This window comes from Neopsephotus bourkii, unplaced genomic scaffold (assembly GCF_033783945.1).
Source record: "Neopsephotus bourkii isolate Nb327-2 ecotype Australia unplaced genomic scaffold, CSIRO-AGI_Nbou_v1 NB_1655, whole genome shotgun sequence".
NCBI lineage: Eukaryota > Metazoa > Chordata > Aves > Psittaciformes > Psittacidae > Neopsephotus > Neopsephotus bourkii.
The window spans coordinates 2,633,026-2,654,836 of NW_026902129.1; the positions used below are offsets into that span (position 1 = coordinate 2,633,026).

At 43.8% G+C, this 21,811-nt stretch overlaps 1 protein-coding gene and 1 long non-coding RNA gene across 4 annotated transcripts in view; one reads left to right on the forward strand and one right to left on the reverse strand.

Moving 5' to 3' along the window:
* The window catches only part of LOC133223842 (uncharacterized), a 487,088-nt gene extending 465,740 nt beyond the window's left edge, over nucleotides 1-21,348 (forward strand). Inside the window, exon 6 of the long non-coding RNA XR_009728702.1 lies at nucleotides 21,336-21,348. This is a non-coding gene — a long non-coding RNA (uncharacterized LOC133223842). The remainder of the gene's footprint in view (nucleotides 1-21,335) is intronic.
* GLI3 (GLI family zinc finger 3) overlaps nucleotides 1-21,811 on the reverse strand; it is a 206,690-nt gene that overhangs the window by 172,059 nt on the left and 12,820 nt on the right. For 2 of the 3 annotated variants that reach the window (XM_061374905.1, XM_061374906.1), the window contains one exon: nucleotides 19,490-19,652. The exons of the other annotated variant lie outside the window; for it this stretch is intronic. In XM_061374905.1, the coding sequence (XP_061230889.1) occupies nucleotides 19,490-19,613 (124 nt within the window). In that variant the 5' untranslated portion in view covers nucleotides 19,614-19,652. Of the gene's footprint in view, nucleotides 1-19,489; nucleotides 19,653-21,811 lie in introns of those variants that run through there. 3 annotated transcript variants of the gene reach the window in all.

Sequence of the window (21,811 nt, forward strand, 5' to 3'; positions counted from 1 at the left end):
GGGGGCTCAGCTTCTCATCTAACCCCCAGCTTTTACATAAGGAGTGCTGAGAGGTACTAAGCAAAGACACCAAGCCACAGGAGAGCAGCCAACACTTAACAGATGAAAAACACATCACAGCCTCAGTATGTTAGCCCAAGTGCTGAATGACTCCTAGTTACTCATAAGCTGCAGTCATTAAGAGTCATGCTCTTCTGGATTCCTTCCGTAGCGGGGAAGATAGCGTGAAAAATGGGTTAGCATCCTTTCTGTGGGGTAATTGGTGCTGTTCTCCTAGAGACTCAGCCAAAGCCCATTAGAAAGGGACTGACCTCAATAACCTGTGGAGCAGACCTCAAACTCCACAGGTATCTCCAGCTTCCAAGAAGGTCACACTCCACCTGGCTTTATATGCAGTAGGAGAAGACATGGACAGCCTCACACTGCAGGCTCTACCCCAGAAGACTTTCAAGCTTTCCATGAAACAGTCAGAGGTCAAACATTGCGTAACTCCCCACAGACTCACAAAGCCGTGATCACCTTCTACAGCAAGCAAAAGAGGGAGGAGTAATGCATTTATACAGGAACTCAAACGCAGGGCACGTGTGCCCACTTTGATGTGCCTGCAGCACACATCTGCACCTGCAGATTGCCTGCTCCCACCCTTGGCAGAGAACCTGCCTGCATAACTGCTGCACAGGTGGGTCTCCTGGGAATGCAATGGTGCTCTCATACAAAAAAGAAAGAGCATTTTTACAGTATTCTTTAGCATCTAGACAAAACTGTATTGCAGCCATCTTATACATCCTACCTTCTATCAGACAGACCTTTGCTATCCTCAGGGAAGCCTGCGGCTTTTCTGCTGGGAGAGCATCCCACCCACACCAGATGTAGTCTGTATGTAAAGTTTACTGATTAAAACAGCTCCAGAAGTCATCAACCAAATTCTCTCTCCCATCATCCTCACCCAGAAAAATAAGACTTCTAACCATGAGTTCAGTGATGCCAACTGACATACGCCTTCCTTGATGGTGTTGAAGGTCCTGAAGGAGAAACACTTTACAAGCTGTTTCTGTGAAGTATTAGAGAGCAACAAGCTGTAAATATGTGATGTGGAAAGTTGTACAGAGTTGCTGAAAAACACCTTTTGTGTTCCCAGGTACTGACCACAAGCTCCCAGTCACAACACTTCTAAAACTCCCAGAATCTGCACCATAGGATACTTGATGACATAGCAAATAACTTCTATGGATGCAGCAGAAGCTTTCAGACACAGCTCTGGCATTTACTCCCTGAGAAGTAAATATTGACTTAACAGCAACTCCCAGAGCATATGCAAATCCATATGAGGGATTGTTTCCGCCAGTGCAGACTCCCGCGTTCAGAATGACACCTGCCGCTTTATTCTAACTCATTCAACCATGTAAATTATGAGAGAGAAATCTCCTCTTACATCTGCGCTGAAAAGAAGCCAAGAGATACTCCTCTCATTTCAACCAACCTACAACTCCATTTGTAAACAAGCATTTTACATACAATCCATACAACGTCCCAGCCCTGCCAACACACGATTCCAGCCTGTGAAAGTAACACCCACCAGCATCCAAAGACCGCTTTACATTATGCGGATGTAAGACCTTTAAGGTCAGGTTGTTATCTTCAAGCAACCACTGTTTCAAGTTAATTTAACAGTAAAAGCTTGGGTTAATACCAGTTTGTAAAGCGCTACATAATGAAATGTCCTCCATCCTTAGTGCATTTCAGAAAAGGAACAAAAGGGACTTCTCTAGGAAGAGGAATAGACCCCATCAGTTAGGGAGACAAGCAAGCAATCAAGATGACTGCTATATAACCCAGGAGGTGACCTGTGTCACCTCAGCTCAGCGACCACTGTCATTATCTAACCTGCTTCCCAGACTCCTCTTCACACTGCCCTCAACAGATCTGCTCCACTGCAGGTCTCACTTACTCTGTCAAGTGAGCACCTCTCTGCTCTGCCTGAGAGGACCTTCAAGCTAAATGGCTCTATGGATCATAAATTCCTTAACAGTTTTGGGTTTTTTTACTCTGAAATGTACCATAGGATGTATTATCCTTGTCACTCCAAGCCTCACAGGAGTCCTCAGGGCATTCCAACCCTAAACAAGCACTGCAAAATGGAAATGACCAGCATCATCCGGCTGAGTACCCAATTGCAAGAGTTTATTATGAAGGTGAGGGCAATTCTTGACATAAAATTAGGTCACTTGATAATGAAGCTAGATCGCAACCTACTGGTACAGACTTCTGAGAGCATGACTTCATGGTTCTGCATTAAGTAACACAAGCAGAAGAGTGCAGTGGTGAACTGGAGCATGCGTAGGTGCACCCAACATGTGCTCATCTGCAGCTTCTGGTAGGGAAATTTGAATGAGAGATTCAAATTCATAAGAGAAAGGGTCTGCCTCCACAACCAGATGCTTTCCAGTGCCACCACCATGGCAATGACAAGAAGATCCAGTCTGCAGTGCTTACAGTAATCTCATCTGTCCCAGTGGTGAATTTATAGCGTTGGCCTCAACAGTGTGAAATTCCCAGGAATTTCCTTTTGACACGAACAGCTATTCAGCAGAACTAAGGACAAGACCTCAAATCCCATCTAAACTGTGGCACAGCCAAGAGCTGATCATACATCTGCAGAGATAAAATACGGGCATATCAAGAAGCTAGGATGGCTGGTTTCTTGAAAGCCAACAAGAAGGCGGTCTAACAAGGGAGTCACACATCCTTCATTATGCTGGCTCCACAATACACTTAACTATCGTTTAGGCTATCCCCAAAACATGTGTGTATTGCGAAATAATTTGTAACTCAACTATTACTACTTAACTGTGAACAATGTACACTGCATGTTATTTTCAGATGACACAGAAACAGAGCACTGATTTGGCAAAGGTTCTTAAAGACTGTCTCTCATTAACCCCAGAAAGAGGGGAGACAGAGGAGACAGCCATCATCCTCCTCATCATCATCATCGTCATCACCACCAGCACTTACCTACTTCTGGCATTCCAGAGCTAAAGGGAAGATAGGGATACTCATCTGATACGACACATTACAAAATAGTATTCCCCAGAGGATACAGGCAAGCTTGTATAAGCAGCAGTGAAAGTGGGCAGCTTTCCAGTGACTTTTTCCAACTGCCTGCAGCCCCCATTCCAACGTAGCTGAAATGCTGAGAGCTGAATAAAGTCATTTGATCCACATCCCATGCATTTTAATAAAGAATGGGAAACGACAGACACCTGTAAGTGTTGGCTAATTTCTACTTCCTAAAACACTGCAATGTAAAACATCCTCCTCCTTTCCCCTTGCCTTCACGGTCTGGTTTAGTTTTAAGTCACTCGCAGGCATCTCCAGCACTGAAACAAAAAGAAGTACGTGCTTATGACACAGAGGCATTCTGAGTGGTTTTAAAACCAAAAATGTTGCACCAGATACTAGCTAAAAAAATATTTTTAAAAACCCTAAATGGAATCCCCTTTTCCCTTTCTGGCTCTTTCCATCTCTCCCTTTCAATTCTGTTCCTTGAAATAAACTGGGGTCACTGGGACCTCATGGCAGTAATCACAAGAGCCAACTTTACAGTCTTTGCTGAACTCTGAAGAGAAAGACTGCACTGGATGGACCTGTCTGGGAGAAGGGAACAGATGAAGGAGCAACATCACAATGTTGTTTGCAACATCTGTCTGCTTTTATGCTTCACTTTTCAGGTTGGACACTGATTCTGCCTGACCCCCAGCATGCGAGAAAGGGAAATCTACAGAAGAAGAAAAGGGACAGAAAGCCGGGAAACAGATTTCCCGTGAAATCATTTCATACCTCTTCATGGCTTGTGTTCACCCAGTTAACGTCCCCCCAACTTTAGGGACTCTCTGCACTTTGAAGAATTAACTGTTGCCAAGTTTTGAACACTCTCCCTCTCAGCTGCAGCTTGACCGACTGAGATGCACATGCTGCTGCCCTCTGCATCCTCCAGGAGAAACAAGGAAAAGCAATTTCACTGCTCTTTATTGCTAAAACAAGGACATAAGCATGACAAAATGAAGCATTTTCCTTAGTTTCCTCTAAATTTCTCACTGCTTAGGTATGTTCCACATTAAAATAAGTTTAATCGTGCAAGACAGGGGGCTTTCACAACCAGGCTGCCAAGGATTTGGGTTCCACAGAAGCCAAGATTCCTGGGAATCCAGAAGCACATGTACAAGGCAATACTGTACCGGATAGACCATGCCAAAGACCTGCAGATAGAAGGGATGCCCATCACATCCCTGCTGAGCATACACACATACAAGAGGCCCGGCCAGTAAGTCTGACTTCTCTGGGACTGCACAAAGTCAGCAGCCAACACTATGCCCATGTCCTTGCACTGGGCTGAGGCTCTGCCTTCCCTTCCCAAAGGGCCTACAAGTCTCAGAGGGCGAGTGATGTAAACCCAACAGAGTATGCCCAGCCAAATACAAAGACAAAAGCAGCAGCCTAAATTACGTTCAGACACTCAAACAAAAAACTGCTGCTTTGCTTTGTGGCTAACAGTTATGTCTCAAGGCAACCCTATCCCCCATGATTAAGGAGTCTGAAATATAATGTTTTTCTCAGATTCACCTATTATGGACATTCATGACATGGACAGTGGGGTTGAGTGTACCCTCAGCAAGTTTGCCGATGATACCAAGCTGTGTGGTTCGGTTGATACGCTGGAGGGAAGGAATGCCATCCAGAGGGACCTTGACACGCTTGTGAGCTGAGCTGATACCAACCTCATGAAGTTTAACCATGCCAAGTGCAAGGTCCTACACATGGGTAAGAGCAATCCCAGGCACAGCTACAGGCTGGGCAGAGAAGAGATTCAGAGCAGCCCTGCGGAGAAGGACTTGGGGGTGCTGGTGATGAGAAAATGAACATGAGCCAGCTTCAGTGTGCGCTCGCAGCCCAGAAAGCCAACCGTATCCTGGGCTGCATCAAAAGGAGCGTGACCAGCAGATCGAAGGGCGTGATCCTGCCCCTTTACTCTGCTCTCCTGAGACCTCACTTGGAGTATTGTGTACAGTTCTGGTGTCCTCAACATAAAAAGGACATGGATCTGTTGGAACAAGTGCAGAGGAGGCCACAAGGATGATCAGGGGACTGGAGCACCTCCCGTATGAAGACAGGCTGAGAAAGTTGGGGCTGTTCAGCCTGGAGAAGAGAAGGCTGCGTGGAGACCTCATAGCAGCCTTCCAGTATCTGAAGGAGGCCTATAGGGATGCTGGGGAGGGACTCTTCATTAGGGACTGTAGTGATAGGACAAGGGGTAATGGGTTAAAACTTAAACAGGGGAAGTTTAGATTGGATATAAGGAGGAAATTCTTTCCTGTTAGGGTGGTGAGGCACTGGAGTGGGTTGCCCAGGGAGGTTGTGAATGCTCCATCCCTGGCAGTTTTCAAGGCCAGGCTGGACGAGGCCTTGGGTGACACAGTTTAGTGTGAGGTGTCCCTGCCCATGGCAGGGGGGTTGGAACTTGACAATCTTAAGGTCCTTTCCAACCCTAACTATTCTATGATTCTATGTTAAGTCATTCTGCACCAATGACTCTGCGCCTGCATACAGGCTCTTTCACTTATGCAGGTGAAGTACTGATCCCATGAACAATGTCCAACAGTGCTAAAATGCTCATTTTCTGACAGGCTCTCAGTCCAACTATGGCAACCAAAAAGTTCACCTGAAATCTGTTTGAATGAAAGCACCATAGAGGAGCACAGAGCTCGCCCTTTCCACCCTTCCTTCCCATCTTTTCTTCCTTTCTTTTCCTTCAGGTCCTGCGTTTCTTCATTTCTTTCGCTCTTCTCTCTCTTGTAAATACATGGTGGAATTTTGGTATCTTTGCTCAAAGTTCTTACTTCACATCCAGACATAATTATTATTTAACAGTAGGCTTATTTTTAGCATCTGTTTTGAGCCTTGAAGATAAATGTAGCAATAAATCACAGTCCCTTGAAATATGTTTATTACTTGAGATGTTTTGGTATCCTTCATACTAAAGTTATTCCTCAGAGAAGAAAAAAAGTAACCCTGTAGTGCCAAAGGAAATTTATGCAAGGCTTTAATCCTGATCTAAGTTAGAGGGCTGAAGAAAAAGGTCTTTGGGAATCTAAACAGCAAAACTTACTTACTTCCACCTGCCCTTTGAACAATCAAAAGGAAGTGTTCAAAGCTGAGAGCAGGACTTACATTGTTTCTGTTCTTATATAGGCAACATTAACCTCTATCATGTCAGCAAACAAAATGGTGTCTTGGAACAAGTATTTTACAGCTGGAGTAGTTCAGACTACAAAGAGTCACTCCAATCATTCTAACTGCACATGAACCAAGACCTTACTCATTTTTCCTTTTTTCTGGTCACACAAGAGGAGCCTTCAAACAGAATATTTGCAAACAAAAGCACATTTCCAGGAGTAGGTCCTGAGATGGCTTCTTACGAACATACCTCAAGTTTCCCAGGTGAAGGTTATAATTTAGTGATCAAGGGTGTCAAGACCCCAGATGTCCCACTGAAGAGAACCAATTAAAAGACAGTGGCTTGAGTAAAGAGACTGGAAAGCCACATGTAAGATTAAATATTTAAAGCCTGGACTAGTTAAAGTGGCTACAAATCCTTTCAGTGCAAGGCCATACAGATGCTTTGAGGGCCAGAGCAGCTCTGCTCTGGAGCCAAGCTGAGAGAGCTGGGCTGGTTCAGCCTGGAGAAGAGAAGGCACCTTAAGGGTGAAGAACTTAGAGCAACTCCAGTGCCTAAAGGGGCTACAGGAAACCTGGAGAGGGGCTTTGGAGAAGGGCACATAGTGAGAAGACAAGGGGGAATGGCTTTAACCTGACAGAGGGGAGATTGAGATGAGACATTAGGCAGAATTTCTTCCCTGTGAGGGTGCTGAGGCGCTGGCACAGGGTGCCCAGAGAAGCTGTGGCTGCCCCATCCCTGGCAGTGTTCAAGGCCAGGTCGGACACAGGGGCTTGGAGCAAGCTGCTCTAGTGGAAGGTGTCCCTGCCCGTGGCAGGGGGTTGGAACTGGATGAGCTTTAAGGTCCCTTCCAACCCAAACCAGTCTGATTCTATGAATGGAGGATGTGCCTGAACAGATGTTTAGAGGCAGATTAGCAGTAAGCCCTTTGCAGTCCACTTAAGACACCCTGCAGCCTCCTGGCTGTGAGAAACTGTGGTTTCTCAGGCACTTCCAATGTGAAAATCCATGGATTTCAGAGGGAAACACACCACTTGGTGCAGCCACCCCTGAGCCAGCTCCGCTCAGCTACACCTTGCAGTCTGCACTGAAATCAGACCAGGATTAAGGGCTTAAATATCTGAGGTCTTGAGCACCCGAGGTACCTTGAACCCCTCGCAGGGTCCATCCTCCATGCTCCTCCTCTCCGGCAGAAATACCACTTTGAAAATGAAAGCAGGAAGGCAGTTTATGAGGAGCATTTTATCTGAGTTAAAGTTGGAATGGGCTGTAAACTCCCACGGGATATCCACGTTTGCACGCTTCAGATGGAACTGTAAACTGAATAGTAAACACCCATTTTTATCAAATCATGTTCCTCCCAGAGAAGGCTCAGCACTGTCTGTTTAATCTGATTCCCTCAGTTTACAAGTGGTAGGGAAGCGGGTTCTATCAGCCGCTCCATCTTTTGAGTTCTATTCAAATGACTCCGGTTTTGTTTTTCCAACACTGCTAGGAAAACTACAGTGCAAACCCCAGTAAATCTGTAATCTGTGGAAAGGCACTCTGAAATCCATCAACCAAGCTGGAGCCATAATTGCTTCCCTGGCTTATCAAGGCTCATTTGCATTATCTGTTATCTTTAGATACCCATCCTGGTCTACAAACAGAGTTATCAATCCCGTTCAGAGGCCAGTCCACAAATTGAAGTTTTCTATAGTGGGAATTAGCTATAAACAAGCCGAAGGCAATTTTGTGTGACAGCCAATGGTAAACCATAGGAAGTAACTTCAATAGTGATTTACAGTTCTTCTCTGTTTTCCATCCAACTTTTCCTCCTTGTGCTTCTGTTCCATCCAAACAGGAATTTTTCAGATGTTCTAATTTCCCATTCAAGATGCAATCAATCCCAACTCTAGGTGTGTCTAATCCAATTTTTACGGTACGTTCATGGGCCAGCACCAGAGAAAAAGAACTCCCTTTATTTTCTTTCAATTGCCTCTGCTGCAATCACAAGACTTGTCATCTCCTGGTGTGAAATGCACAACAGCAGAAGAGAGAGTGAAGGAGATCTGAGAGAGAGAGAGGGGGAGAAATGAGCCAACCTACTGAAAAGAAACGGGGAAAGAGATACATGAAAATACCATTAACATTTGTGAATTATCCTACAGACTGAAAGCTTCCATTTACCAGAGTAATTCATTAACTCAAGATTCTTAAAGCCTGTGCTGAGTTTTTAAGTTCCTCGCATAAATCACAGTGTGCTGTTAGAAGTGGGATATTTAGGAATGGACTCTAGCTTCACATACCCCCATCTTTCTCATCTACACCACAGTGAAGTCAGACTCAAGTCCTGTGCCATTTGTTCACACACACACTGCCCTTACAGACATGAGGAGACCCCACTGCCCAACCTCCCATACCACTAAGAGTCAGAGGACTGCTTCTCCTTTACAAACAGAAGATCTTTTCTCTTAAAAGCTCAACATTCAGTCTGAACTTCCAAAACATGCATTATACATTTAAAATATTTATTTTTCAATCCCTAATTATAAAATATCTCCAAGCCCCTAACACACACAGTGGATTAAAGTGCATCACAAGCACAGAAATAACAAGCAGGGGCATGATTCCTCTCCGGGTGAACTACAGCAAGTGAAGGAAAACCAGCCCAGAACCCACTGCTGACACAGTCCTACGTGGACCTAAAACTGTGAGAGCAGCTGCAGAAGAACACAGGAGAATTAGACCCAAGAGTTTAGCAATTAGTATCACCTAAATCAACACAGACCAATAAAAAACTGTTTCTTTTCATGTTAAAGAAAAGTACATTTATAACTCAGACCATGGAGCCTGTACACTTTCCTATTCCCTTTCTCTATATGCATATACATGGAGGGCTTGTACATGCATATGTATATACGCATATATACACGCATGTGCATGGGCTGTTTTCCCCCTGATTGAAAGCTACCCTAATGGGAAGACACTAATGGATTTGAAGTGATAAGGAAAAGGCGGACATGCAAAACACTCCAGAACTTCTGTTCCTAATCAATCACCAGAGATCAGTGACATCACTGAAGCCTTTGATCAGAGCTCCCCTTTCAAGCTTAAAAAGGGGGATAGATTGACCCACCCCAACAGAGGGACTGAAGGAACACCTAGGATACAATTCACAGTGAAATATGAGAAGTCACCGGCATCCCTCTTCAGAAAAACAATCCCTTCCCACCTTCCTCAAGGAATACAGCACGCATTCCAGAGCAACCAAGCACAAACAACAGATTTATCTCTTTGCCCAATAATTAGAAAGCAGGCAGGGAAACAACACATCACAAAATCCTTTCAGGTTTTATTGTTGAAGCCTGCGTGCACATTTTATCCCGAGCAGGGGGTTTATTATGTTTGCTTGCATTGAGAAATCTTCCCAAGTCCATTACTGTGGAGAAACAACAACAACAAAAAAGGGAACTTATTTTTCCAGGGAGCCTGAACAGCGTTAACAACTAAAGGCTGATGCCCTGTTTTAAAGAAGAAATGATATTCGGGAGAACCAGCATCGCGGCAACGTTCGCTGCACTTAGAGCCAGCCTTTGTCCGTGTGGAGGCATTCAGAGAGTTGGGATCACTAATCCCACTTCAGCTAAAATTGAGCTCCATTGTTTCTCAGTTCATCTGAGTTTCCATGGCACTTACTAGGACTTAAGTGTTATTTACTCAGTGCCGTTTGTTAAAAACAAAAAAACCCACAATAACTAAGTCTTCATGTGAGCATCAGGTTTGCTTTTTCCCCCTTCCTTTTTACTTTCAATAAACTCAAGATGCAGGCAGCATTTTACAGACTTCTTCCTCCTAAAACATCTTCAAGAAGAGCAAAGTTGAAAACAGACCTTGCCAACGGTCGCTTCATTGTTTTGGCTTGATTTTCCCCTTCTCTATTTTTAAAAAAATCTAATTGAGCTTCCTGAAGAGCAGCAAAACTGTAGTTTATTATCTCTCTCATCAGGTGATCAATGATTTCATTAATAAGACAGATAACAAAACTGTCATATCATCGACACAGTTATGAAAGATGATCCTGGCTTCTTGCTCCATTTTCCAAGGTCTGGGATTCTCTGTGGCAGCTCTGAGTCCATTCAATATTTTCCACAGACAGAGAAAAGTGAAAATCCATTTTGAAACCAATTTCAATTAGGATCCAGAAGCTGTTATCACAGGTGTCGCAGAATGGGCCCGTAAGTGGAAATGTCGCCTATCCATTCTGAAATGAAACCTTATCAGGGGCTACGAAGATGGCTGAGGACAGCCTATCTGTAAATTACTTTTCGTCCTGTGTTAACTCAACCCTAGTTCTGTCATATGGAATTCTTCCCAGCCCCTCGTAATAATCTAATGACTAAGTAGGCACTGCACCAAAACGGCTTTTATTCTGCTCGGGCTTCCCCCGCCGAACAGGGCTACAGATGCAAATAGTGGAGGCGGCCAGGCGAGCCGGCGTATTTAGCAAGATCAGTTAAAGCTCTCATAGTTTATTACGGGGAAGTAACGGGCTTGCATTCTGAAGCCTGTCTCCACCCATTGCATTCCTGGTGATTTTTCAATTGCAAACTCCAAGGCCCAGTTATTTCATTAATTCAGGACCCAAGTAGTGAGGCTTTTCTCTCACATCTTTCAGTCTCCTTTTAGCAAATTATCCCATGACGGAGGATTTATTCAGTCAAAGACCTCGGACTTTGAGAGGCAACAAAAGAATCAAGAGACTTTCTGGTCCACCTGCCTGGCGAATGATGAGGCAGGGTAAAGCCTCCCCTAGAGAAACCAATCAAACCATTGTGTGGCACAGTCAGACCTTTTCAACTGTCAAGCCAGGAGAGCAGGAAAAGAGATGAAAGAACTCAGGATGAAGCTACCATTTACAGAACCATGTGGGAATGGTCTCCGAAGATTTAATAATTGGGATGGAACTCAACTTTCAGAAAACTAAAAGAAAGAACAAAAAAAAAAGGGGGGGGGGGAGGGAAGGAAAGGAAAATAAAAGAAAGAAAAGAGAGGAGACAGAAGGAAAGAGAAGAGAGCAGGAGGAGGGGAAAACACTGCCGGTCAGGTCCAGAAGGAACTTTTCTACAAAATCTATGCTGGGAAAGAAGAGAAAAGCAAGCACACGATGGGGACAGAGAAAGCAGGAGAGAGCACACCCAGTTTGTAACAATAACTGAAGTTTCAGCAATTTATCATCTCCTCTTAGGAGAAACTCCATCAGTACAAATCTGTTCCATTAAGCAGAAAAAATATCCCCTTCGCCCTTAGTTTGTGGTATCTGGCTGCATTTTTAAGCAATTGCATGTGTGGGACTGAAGTTTTCACATTTCCACTTGGCTGCATGTGGAACATGCATGCAAAGTCGTGCTAAATGAATGGAAACCAGCGTGGTTTAAGCAGTTGGCATGTGCAAAGAATGTGCACACGCAGCTCCTGTGTAGCAAGACTCCAGCTGACTGCAGGCACAAGATTAGGAACTGCTTTTTGATATAATCTGACCCATAAAGCCTTACAAGCCCAATTTTACAATCATCTGAACAAAACCCAGTATTTCTGTGTGCTTCTCCTTCCCAAAGTGCCTCTGCGTGCCTGAAAGACACATTCATCACTGGGTCCAGATCACACTTACAAGTAAATCAACGTTTTTCTGAACTGCCAGACTTACCAGCAAAAATAGGAGCTGCAAATTAAATTGTGACCACTTGCAATACGCATCAAAGGCAAAGACTTTTTAATGGGAAATAAGATAATAACACAGCAATAAAACCCAGCTCGTTCCCTCTTAGTTTGGATGGCAAAAGAATGCGTCTGTCTCCCTCCCCTCCTGTCCTCACTCCAAAATAACGAGCTATGGCTTGGAAAGAATACAGAGAGTGTAGTTTTAATACAGTACCTTCCTTACATAATCACAAACCACACCCTAAGCACACTTCTCCCACTTATTGGCATACGTATTTAGTAAGAATTCCTATGTAAGCAGAAGCTGAGGCTTTGTATCTTCTGAGAAAGAGAAAACAAAATAAAGAGGAGAAAAAGCAAACATACAGAGCAGGGACACAACCAAATGCAACACTGATGCCTGATTATTTCCTTTAACTGGAGACAGATAAGAAACAGAAAACATCTAGAAGAGAAAAGATGCACGCCATTTGAAAACCTGTGAAGTAATTTAATTACTTCAGCTGCCTTGATTTACACAGCTCCACGAGGAAAGCCCAATGCTGCTCCTGCCAGAGGGCTCGCCTCCTTTTCAGTCCATTAGAAGGACTTTTAAGAATTCCTTTTATTGACTTTAAGAAGAGGATCTACTCCCCACAGCTCCTCCACTTGCAGATTTCCAAGCCCTGTTCTGGAAGGCTAACAATATCACTGAAGCTTCAGCTGCCAGCAGCCTTCTGCCTGCTAAAAATCAAACCTCTTGGCTGCTTCCCCCTCCCCACTGCTATGGGCTATAATGCCTGAATTTTTTGAGGTCTCATTGATACTAGACTCCTGCGAAGCACAAGCTACAGAGCATGGTACTGTTCCCATACTGCAGAGACCCATTTTAAACCTTGTTATTATTATCACTTCCTACTCGATGGTTGTTTGGGGGATTTTTTTGGTTTTGTTTTTCAGGAAAAAAAAACTCCCGAGTGTATAATTCCCTAAATTTCACCTCCACCTTGTCCAGGTGGCAAGCTTCTGCTGCTAACTAATGTTTTCTCCTGATTCCACCTTATGTTATCCAGCAGGATGTTAAGTCATTACTTACTGATTACAGTGATTGCAGTGATAAGCCACTCAATCATCTCTTTCTGGAACTTGCAAAGGGATACAGCAGGATTGACATTTAATATCCCTTATGCTATTAACCACTGCAGGGAGAGAAGGGGGGAAAAAGGAGGGAAATCTCAGCAGAATTAATGAAGCAATACTGTATTGCACTTGCAGATCACTGGGTTTAGAGCAGGCTGAGGGTAGGGCTGGCTCACTCCGGAACAACACTAGAAAATAGCATCAGGCAGAATGAGTTATTACAGGCTACAATAAACCCTAACTTGATGACTGAAATTTTATTAGCAAGCATAAAAGACCATGGGTGCATTACTCGGAATGAACATGTATTTAATCAGTTACTCACATCCAATTACGATATCCCAAGACATGCAGTCCCCACTTAACTACAACCTCCAATACTTTCGCTTCCAATACTTCCAAGCATCAGGACAGCCTATCCTCAACAAGGATGGGTTACCTTCTTGTAGTGTATCCTCTTAGGACCTGACCACAGTTATCAGAATGGAGGAGTACACAAAATCTTACGAGTTCAGGTCTTTGCCTTCAGTCTTCTGCAGTACCAGATGTGCCCATTCTACCCTTACTTTTTATGCTGCTGTTACAGATAGAGTATTACTTGTTGAAAAACAAAACCCTCAGAAAAACCTATACACTTAAATCATCCTTTCAATATCTAATACTACACTATGTTGTCTCCTCCTTGACCTGAAAATGAGCAGTGAAGAAGGGCCCTCCATTCCCTTTGAATTTAGGAAAGGAGGAGGGCATCTCCTGATCACTTTTTAGAATCAGGTCTCATATAATCAACTCAGCACTCAATTTGCAGGCCACTAAAACAGTACAGGCAGTGTTTCTCAATACCTAACAACCTCTTTTGAACCCTGACATCTCAATGGGACCCTGAGCACATCACTCCAATGAAGAGGGCCAAAAATGGGTATTATGATTAACACCTATTTTATGGTGAGCTTGAAAGCAAGCAGCAGGACAAGTAACCAACTGGAAGTTTAAACAGGAAATGTGATTCTTACGGGGTTGCAGACTGCTGAATACTTCCCTCATCCAACCCTGAGAGAACTAATAGGAAGAAAAAAAAAACCATACAGGAGACCTAGATGAAGCTGGCCCTTCTTCTGAAAGAATCAAAGTGGACGCCTCAACTTCCTCTCATTTATTCATCTATCAGGCTTGGTTTTAAGTTACCTCATTATTAAGATAATCATTTCTGCTTTCTATCGCTTTAAAGTATGTTCCCAATAACTATCTGACCCTGATAAAGTTAGTCAAGTCCACAACCTACATACGTTTATAATTAGCTTATTTTTTTTTAAGGCAGAGTAATAGGTTAATAAGAAATATCAGATTACACTGGAACAAGCTCCTGAGTCAAAAACTAGACAAAACACATCACACTGAAAATAAGTGCTTGCCTGTCAGGCACTGAAGGAGTCCCTATACAATAACTGCATTGTTTTAAAGCAACATTAAAAACATCAGCTTAGAGCCAAAATGTGCGTAAGAGGAAGGCATTCTAGTCACTGACAAAACTCACAAGCCAAACGGTCAATAACTAAGGCTGAACACAGTATTACCCTCTCCTAATGTTCTCCAAAGTGCAGCTTTGCCTTGTAAAAGTATTAATTCAGCCCTCACAGAAATACCCTGTACTTTCCAGAAAATAAAGCAAAAAATTAATGGTATCTATGCTCCACATCCAGTGAAAAAAACTGAACTGCCTTTAGCTGAGGGCTGTGTTAGGTTAGCAGGGGGGTTTTGGTCAACACCTCTTAGGAAGTACTCTAACAATAAACTTGATTCACCTATAAAGCAGTGTGGAGTGGAAGCAGGCAGCCTAGTAAACCATTAAAGTGACTGCCTAATTGTAAGCATGCAAATACCCACATTAGGTGATTCCTGTGCCTACACTGAGCAGTTCAACTGAGTGCTTGCTGGGCTGGAGTTCAAGGCTTCACTGCAGTGCTGGGACTGGGGAGGGGCTGGTACTCCCGGTGCTGGGGTGCAGGAGGGCAGTGCACCAACAGGCAGGTTTCATGTCCTGCAAACCCAGGCAAAGGCTCCCCCAAGGGGAGCACAGAACTAATTTTAATCAGTTTATCAATGGATTGATGGCAGCCCTGGGGAGAAGGACCTGGGGGTGTTGATTAAGGAGAAGCTCAACATGAGCCAGCTTCAGTGTATGCTTGAGACCAGAAAACATGTGCTGGGCTGCATCAAAAGGCAGGCTGAAGGAGGGGATTGTCCCTCTCTGCTCTGCTCTGGTGGGACCCCCCCTGCAGTCCTGATTCAGCTCTGGGGCAACAGCACAAGAGGGACATGAAGCTGTTGGAAGGAGTCCAGAGAAGGCCACGGAGATGCTGTGAGGGATGGAGCAGCTCTGCTCTGGAGCCAGGCTAAGAGAGCTGGGCTGGTTCAGCCTGGAGAAGAGAAGGCTCCTTAAGGGGAGACCTTAGAGCAGCTCCAGTACCTTTGGGCAAGCTGCTCTAGTAGAAGGTGTCCCTGGCCATGGTAGAGGGGTTGGAACCGGATGAGCTTTAAGGTCCCTTCCAACCCAAATCAGTCTGGGATTTTATGGTCAATGGATACTTCTGTTTAGAAAGCCATTCCTTGCACCGCCTGATAGAAACCTGTGTGCATGCAGCAGCTTTCGGGCTGATGACCTAAACCCACATGCTGACACGGTAGGGAACACGGTCTTACTCCTTTGACGCTAGAAAACTGGCAGGGATGCACGTGTGAGAAGACAAGGTGGCACAGCACCAGGGCAGCAAGGTGGGCTGGGACACTGGCCTCACGACTCCAGTCTCATACCAATAACATGGCCATGACGTAAACACTGTATTTATTTGTAGCCATTATTACTTTGCCAAAGCAGATAAATCTGAGGATATCAAATCACACAAGACACAAAAATAAGCTAACTTCATACCCTAGCACAAACATTTTATTCATACAGCCTTTTGTGAGTTAATATTTCTGTTAGCAGCTTTCTGTAGCAGTTTTCCCCACCGTGGCTATGAGCCTAGCAGTAAATACAGGAGTCCAACGGAGGGGTAAAAGGAACAATTTGCAAAGAAATGTATCGTAGTAAATTGTATGCACTTTGGTTGGGATACACAGAACAAAATCAAAAGTCTATAAAAATTAATCCAAAACAAAGCCAGAGTGGTCCCATCTTACAAAGTCCCACTGGGGAATCAAAGGGTTTTGTCAGTTACTACAAATTTGGGTTCTTCAGTTTGTTTTTCACTTTTTGATCACACGTGTTTCAAAATAAGTTTTTATTTGCTCCAGCACTAAGACCTTCCCCACATGTTTCAGCCTGGAGCACGTTTTAATGACTTAGTTATAAATCCCTGAAATTAGGGGGTTATAACGGAAATGCTGGAAAGAAAGCCCTTATCTAACACAGTGCAAGCATCTCCGCAATAGAGTCAGTTTGGTGAGTGCAGCAGAAATCCTGTTTGTATGTAGGTCATGGCAGGAACTCAGAACTGCAGCCCATGCTTATTACTTCAGTCTACAGGACAACTGGTACCTTCCAAGGGGCACCCTGAAGTCTCGGCCTCATTAACTTGCACTGTGGAGTAAGGGTTAACACATGAGCTGCCCTCACCAGTCATCTTTCCCACTTTCTTTCCCTTGCACCCACGTTTACATCAGGCTCTTCAATAACCAGCTTGCACATCATATGACTGAGCAGTTTCGCACACTCAATATTCATTTTAATATAGATTCTGCTACAGGGTGTGTTTTGGAAGCTGTTGAAACAATGGCAGTTTCTTTGTTTCTTCATGATTAATAGCTTTACATAAACCAAGTAACTAACAGCTTTCAATCTATTTCTGATCCAAGTTCTGACTCCTTCAGAAGACAGCAGAGCTACTGAGAAAATACCAGCTTCCACATCACACCTCAGACAGCTGTCACTCAAGCACACATTTCCCTGCAAACTTTGCCAATTAACGTGTTGCCCAGATCAAGAGAAGCACTGATATTAGACATGCTTATGAAGTGACACTGGTATGACAGGCAGATGCTGCTCTGCGATAACACCAGCCTTCTGACAAAACCAGCAAGGATCATTGTGTCTTTTTGTTATTTTTAAGGGTACCTTACCTTGTTTAACAAGAGCATTCAAATGCAAATCACAACCATTTAACATTACCGCAGCCCTCTGCACTGAATCAACAAAAGCTGCAGGTCTGGTAGGAGTGGTGTCTTATATCAAGTGATGATGCTCCCACAGTAATAGTCATTCCAGCATTAAAGAACAAAAGATGCAAATGCCATGAGAGCCCAACTTTCATGCAAATTGGTCCTTGCAACCAAAATTCATTACCATGACAATCACATGGGCAACAGTAAAACTCATGTTTAAGTTCTGAAGTTTTGGTATGAGTATTTGTTTTGGTACATGCTCCATGGAGGACATTTTTCATATGCAGGAAAGAATTGAATTTTTTAACCCTGTATCTCTGGAAAGTTGACTTGGTTATATGTAAAGGTAGATTAGAAATACAAACCTTGGTGATCCTGGTGACCTCCCTAAATACAAAGACTAACAAGACCAACCATTACCCAATGAAAACAAAGGTAACTGTCACCACCTTAACACCAAAGGAAGCCTCGGGCCCCAGGGTGTGTACTACATTAACATCCTATTCTGTTAATAGACAACTCTGTAAATAGACAATTCGGGTGACAAAAATTTCTAGTCATTAATCACACCTAGTATCATTCCAGTTCTTGGGAGTTTGATGCTCCTAACATACAGTAATACACCACCTAGATGAAGCAGGCCATTAAGAACTAATACTACCATTAAAGCTGATAGGTAGAAGAGAGTGAGGAAATTACCTGACCACAGGGAAAATACACATCTGAATTAAGCAGAAGCATCTCGAAGGCTTTAATTTTAGCCCTATCTCAATGTTTAACAACAATGTTAAAACCAGCCCAAGCAGTCAGAGGTATGTGCCAATATCCACTTTGAGCACAAACCCCTCACACATGAAAGAATACATGTTTATTGAAGTGTGCATCTGTTTGAAAAGTTGGGCCAATGTGGAAAATCCTGGTATCAAAAAAAAATACCATGGGGAGCTCTTCAGCTAATGCAAACCACTGTAATTCTATTGACAGCAACGGATCTGTGCTGACTTACACCAGCTGAGGATCCAATTTCATATGCCTTAGAAAACTGATGCAACTTTTTCCATAGCTGCTCAAGAGTTTCTCGTGGGGATCAACTCCAACCAGCAAGTCAGCAGGTGCTGAGTTTGCTTTGAATCTGAAGTCCAGTCACACAGAAGGATACTGGGACATGAGCCATCTAGTTTTTACTGACCCACAGAGATTCCCCTCTAGTATGGCTGAAGGATTCATGTATTTTCTGCTTTAGTGTAGTGGGAGATAAATGTTTCTTCATGGAAGCAGAAACCTGTATTCAAGATATCAATGCGAGAACCTGACCTGGACCACAAGCCCAGATGAGTAAGCATGATGGAAGCAAAAAGGGTGAGCAGAAAATGTTTTGCCAGGAATACGCTAGGACTCCAAAATACGCATAAAGACATCTTCCATCTTTAGCCACTATTAGACTGCTTTGCAAAAAAAAACAAGTTTTCTGTTAACAACAGTTATATCCACAATCCACAGGTCTAAACTCTACCCAGACCTCTTCAGTTTTCTTTCCTAATGCAAAGGGAATTCTGCATTAGTAGGGACCAGTGCACTCAGCCCTCTCACACTGAACAATGAAAGGGCCTGGGCTGTGATTACACACTCTCAAGGAAGTAGAGAATATGTAAAATCTTCAAGTGAGGTAATCTCTGGGGAGAATTAAGCAAACTACCCCAGTTTTCAAACCTACAAGCTGTACATTCACAACTTTGAAGTGAATTCACAGGAGAACACACTTTTAACATGACAGTATGTCCCTGGCCGTTAAAGAGCTTGGGGGGGGAAGGGAGGGCAGCCCTTTGCAAGGAACAAGTTTATTTGCAAAAGAAGAGAAGAAAAAAAACCCTTGCCATTACTGTTGACAGAGCTACTTCTGTCTCTTTTGTAGTAACTAATTATCTAACTAGTGTAAGAGATTTCAACGGCCAAATGCAAAGCACTCCCGAGCCCTGCCAGGCTAATCAAGACAATTTCCAAAACGCCAAAAACAGGAACTTCCTATAATAAATAACTTAGCACATTTACATCTCAAATTAGAACATCTGGAAGAAAAAGACTACGCCTGATGCCAGAACAGGCCTTATTGTATCCTACCACTTTCCACCACCACCACCCCCCCCCTTGCTCATTTTCCTCAGCCTTTCCTTAGAACAAACACTGATCCAGGTGCAAATGCTCAATTCACAAGGAATGCAGTGAACATAAAATTACTGTAGGTTTGGCTGCTAGTAAATCCCTGCTGTTACTCACCATTGGAAGTTGTGCTCGAGGCAACAGCTTTCTCACTGACATCTGTTCGACTGGAGCATTTCACGATGGAATTCTCCACTTTTTTCTTCTCCGTCGTGGCAGAGCTATGGGACTGCGCCTCCATGATGACTTCTCATTACTTCAGCTCTCCTTGTACTAATACCTGAATGAAACAAGCGAGTCGTATACTTTAAATGCTATCTGAAAGCTGAGCCCAAAAGCCCTCACACCTCTCACCTGCAGAAGAGTCTGCAGCACAACTGAATTAGCAGTCCACAAGCCATTTCTGAATGCCCATCCAATCATGTTTGCATGCATAAATTCCTAATGGATCCATGGGGAAAAAGCCACTGTTTTGTTCCTATGTCCAGAGCACTTCAGAACAACGCAAAAGGAATCAAGATAGCCCTTCATGTTGACTATAGAAGCCAAATATTTAAATTTCAACATTCACGCTATCTGAACACACTGCAGCAAGAATTATCCTGTCTATCTCTACACCTTGTCCTACCCGTGTAAACACCTCTCTCTTTGTTTGTTCAGAAATCTAACTCAAACAAAAGTGCATTGGAGCAACACCCTGAAAACCACAGGGAAAGGCAAATACTATTGCTAGTGGCAGATAATGAGATCACTTTCTTTTGCATGAAAATGTTGAAAATGGAAAACCCTGCAGAGGTGTGTGCCTGGTTTCTCTGTTTTTCCCTGGCTTTCTCAGTGTCATCTCCAGTGATCCGTTCATTTTATTCCCCCAGATCACTTCTTAATCTCAAAGCTTTTACATTCCCAATGTGAGCCCCAGAAGCCCACAGGCTTCCAGGAGGGTAACAGTGCATCCACACCAGGCCCCAGGACTGCAGGCTGCAAAGAACAGAGGCATCTCCAAGCACTGGTCTGCAGCTTAACTTGATGCACGCCAAGTAAGTGAAGTAAGCTTGACACAAGCCCTCAATGTTCAGCACATATCATGCTTAGAACCAACGTACTTGGGTACTTTGGGAGTTTGAACACGATGCTACGCAACAACATAGGATATTAAATAAATATTCATTTAAAGATATTAAATAAAGAGAATGTTTTCAGCTCCGAGCAGCACTGCAGTCATTAGCTCCAGGGGTCTGAAAGGGAAGGAAGTCGCACTGTTCTAGAACAACATTTTAATGAAATAAACAACGAAAGGCTTCCAAACAAACCACAAAGTAAACTCTACTGAAGCGTAATTACATTAGCAACCTGTTTCCCCAGTGCAGACAGGACAAAACCAAGAAACAAGCCAACCAAACAAACCAACCCCAAAACAGGCTACAAAGCCAATCCTTCACAAACACAGCTGGTCTAGGAAACCTTCCCCATCCCACCTCCCTAGGAAGAGCTCTTTTTAATAGCACAATAAAGGACTCCAAAGCCTCACTGTTACACAGTAGGGATCAAAGAAGAGCCCAATCACTAGATGAATCACTATTTAGCCAGGCAGGTCAGCCACGGAATTGGACTCGATACCAGAGACTCTCTGCCACTGACCTACCAGTCAGTGAGAAAGGCGTTTTTACCTCTTTACCTTTGGAGAGGTATTTTTCTTCCCTTCAGTGTCTTTCTTGCTAAGCCCAGCAATAACAAAGCCATGGCAGAGTACTTCTAAGAGTACTTTCAAGATGTGCCTCTGAAAGCGCTACAAACATCGCTGTCATCTGTGAAACGACTTCCTAGCAGAACATGAAGGGGAATGTCAGGTGTCTTCAAACAGCAAGCTGGAGAAGTCTAACAATACTCAACTTCCAGCAGCCCACTTGTACCCAGCAATGCACAGACCTCATTGAGGAGAGGTCTCACATGAGCTTTGTAATAGGCAGCACCTTTCCAAATTTCTCAGATGCTCTCTCCCCCTTTTCCCTTGCACATCTCATGCAAGAGCATCCTCAGTTGTCATTTGCATCAGGCTTCTCAGCCCCTTGCAACAGCAGAGATTGGGGGAAGCTGGCACTGCTACCAAGCTGCTGACCCCACACTCATACAGACATGTTTGTTTTCTCTGTACAGCCCTGGCCACATAAGCACCAACATCTGCCTCTACTCAGCCTCCAGGCACTGCATCAGTGAGTGAGTCCTGCAGGGTACTCTTATGCTCTGACTACTCTCCTTTGAGTTATTTAATATTAAAAGGAGTAACTTTCTGTGCTGTCTCTGAAGGACTTTAAAAAGCTATACATTTTCAGTTGTGTTTTTTTTCTTGTTTTGCCTTCTAAGGCTGCTATACATCAGGCAGCATCTCCACTTACATCAAAGAGTTTGACTTTGAGAGCTTGGAAGGGGAAGCTGCAGAAC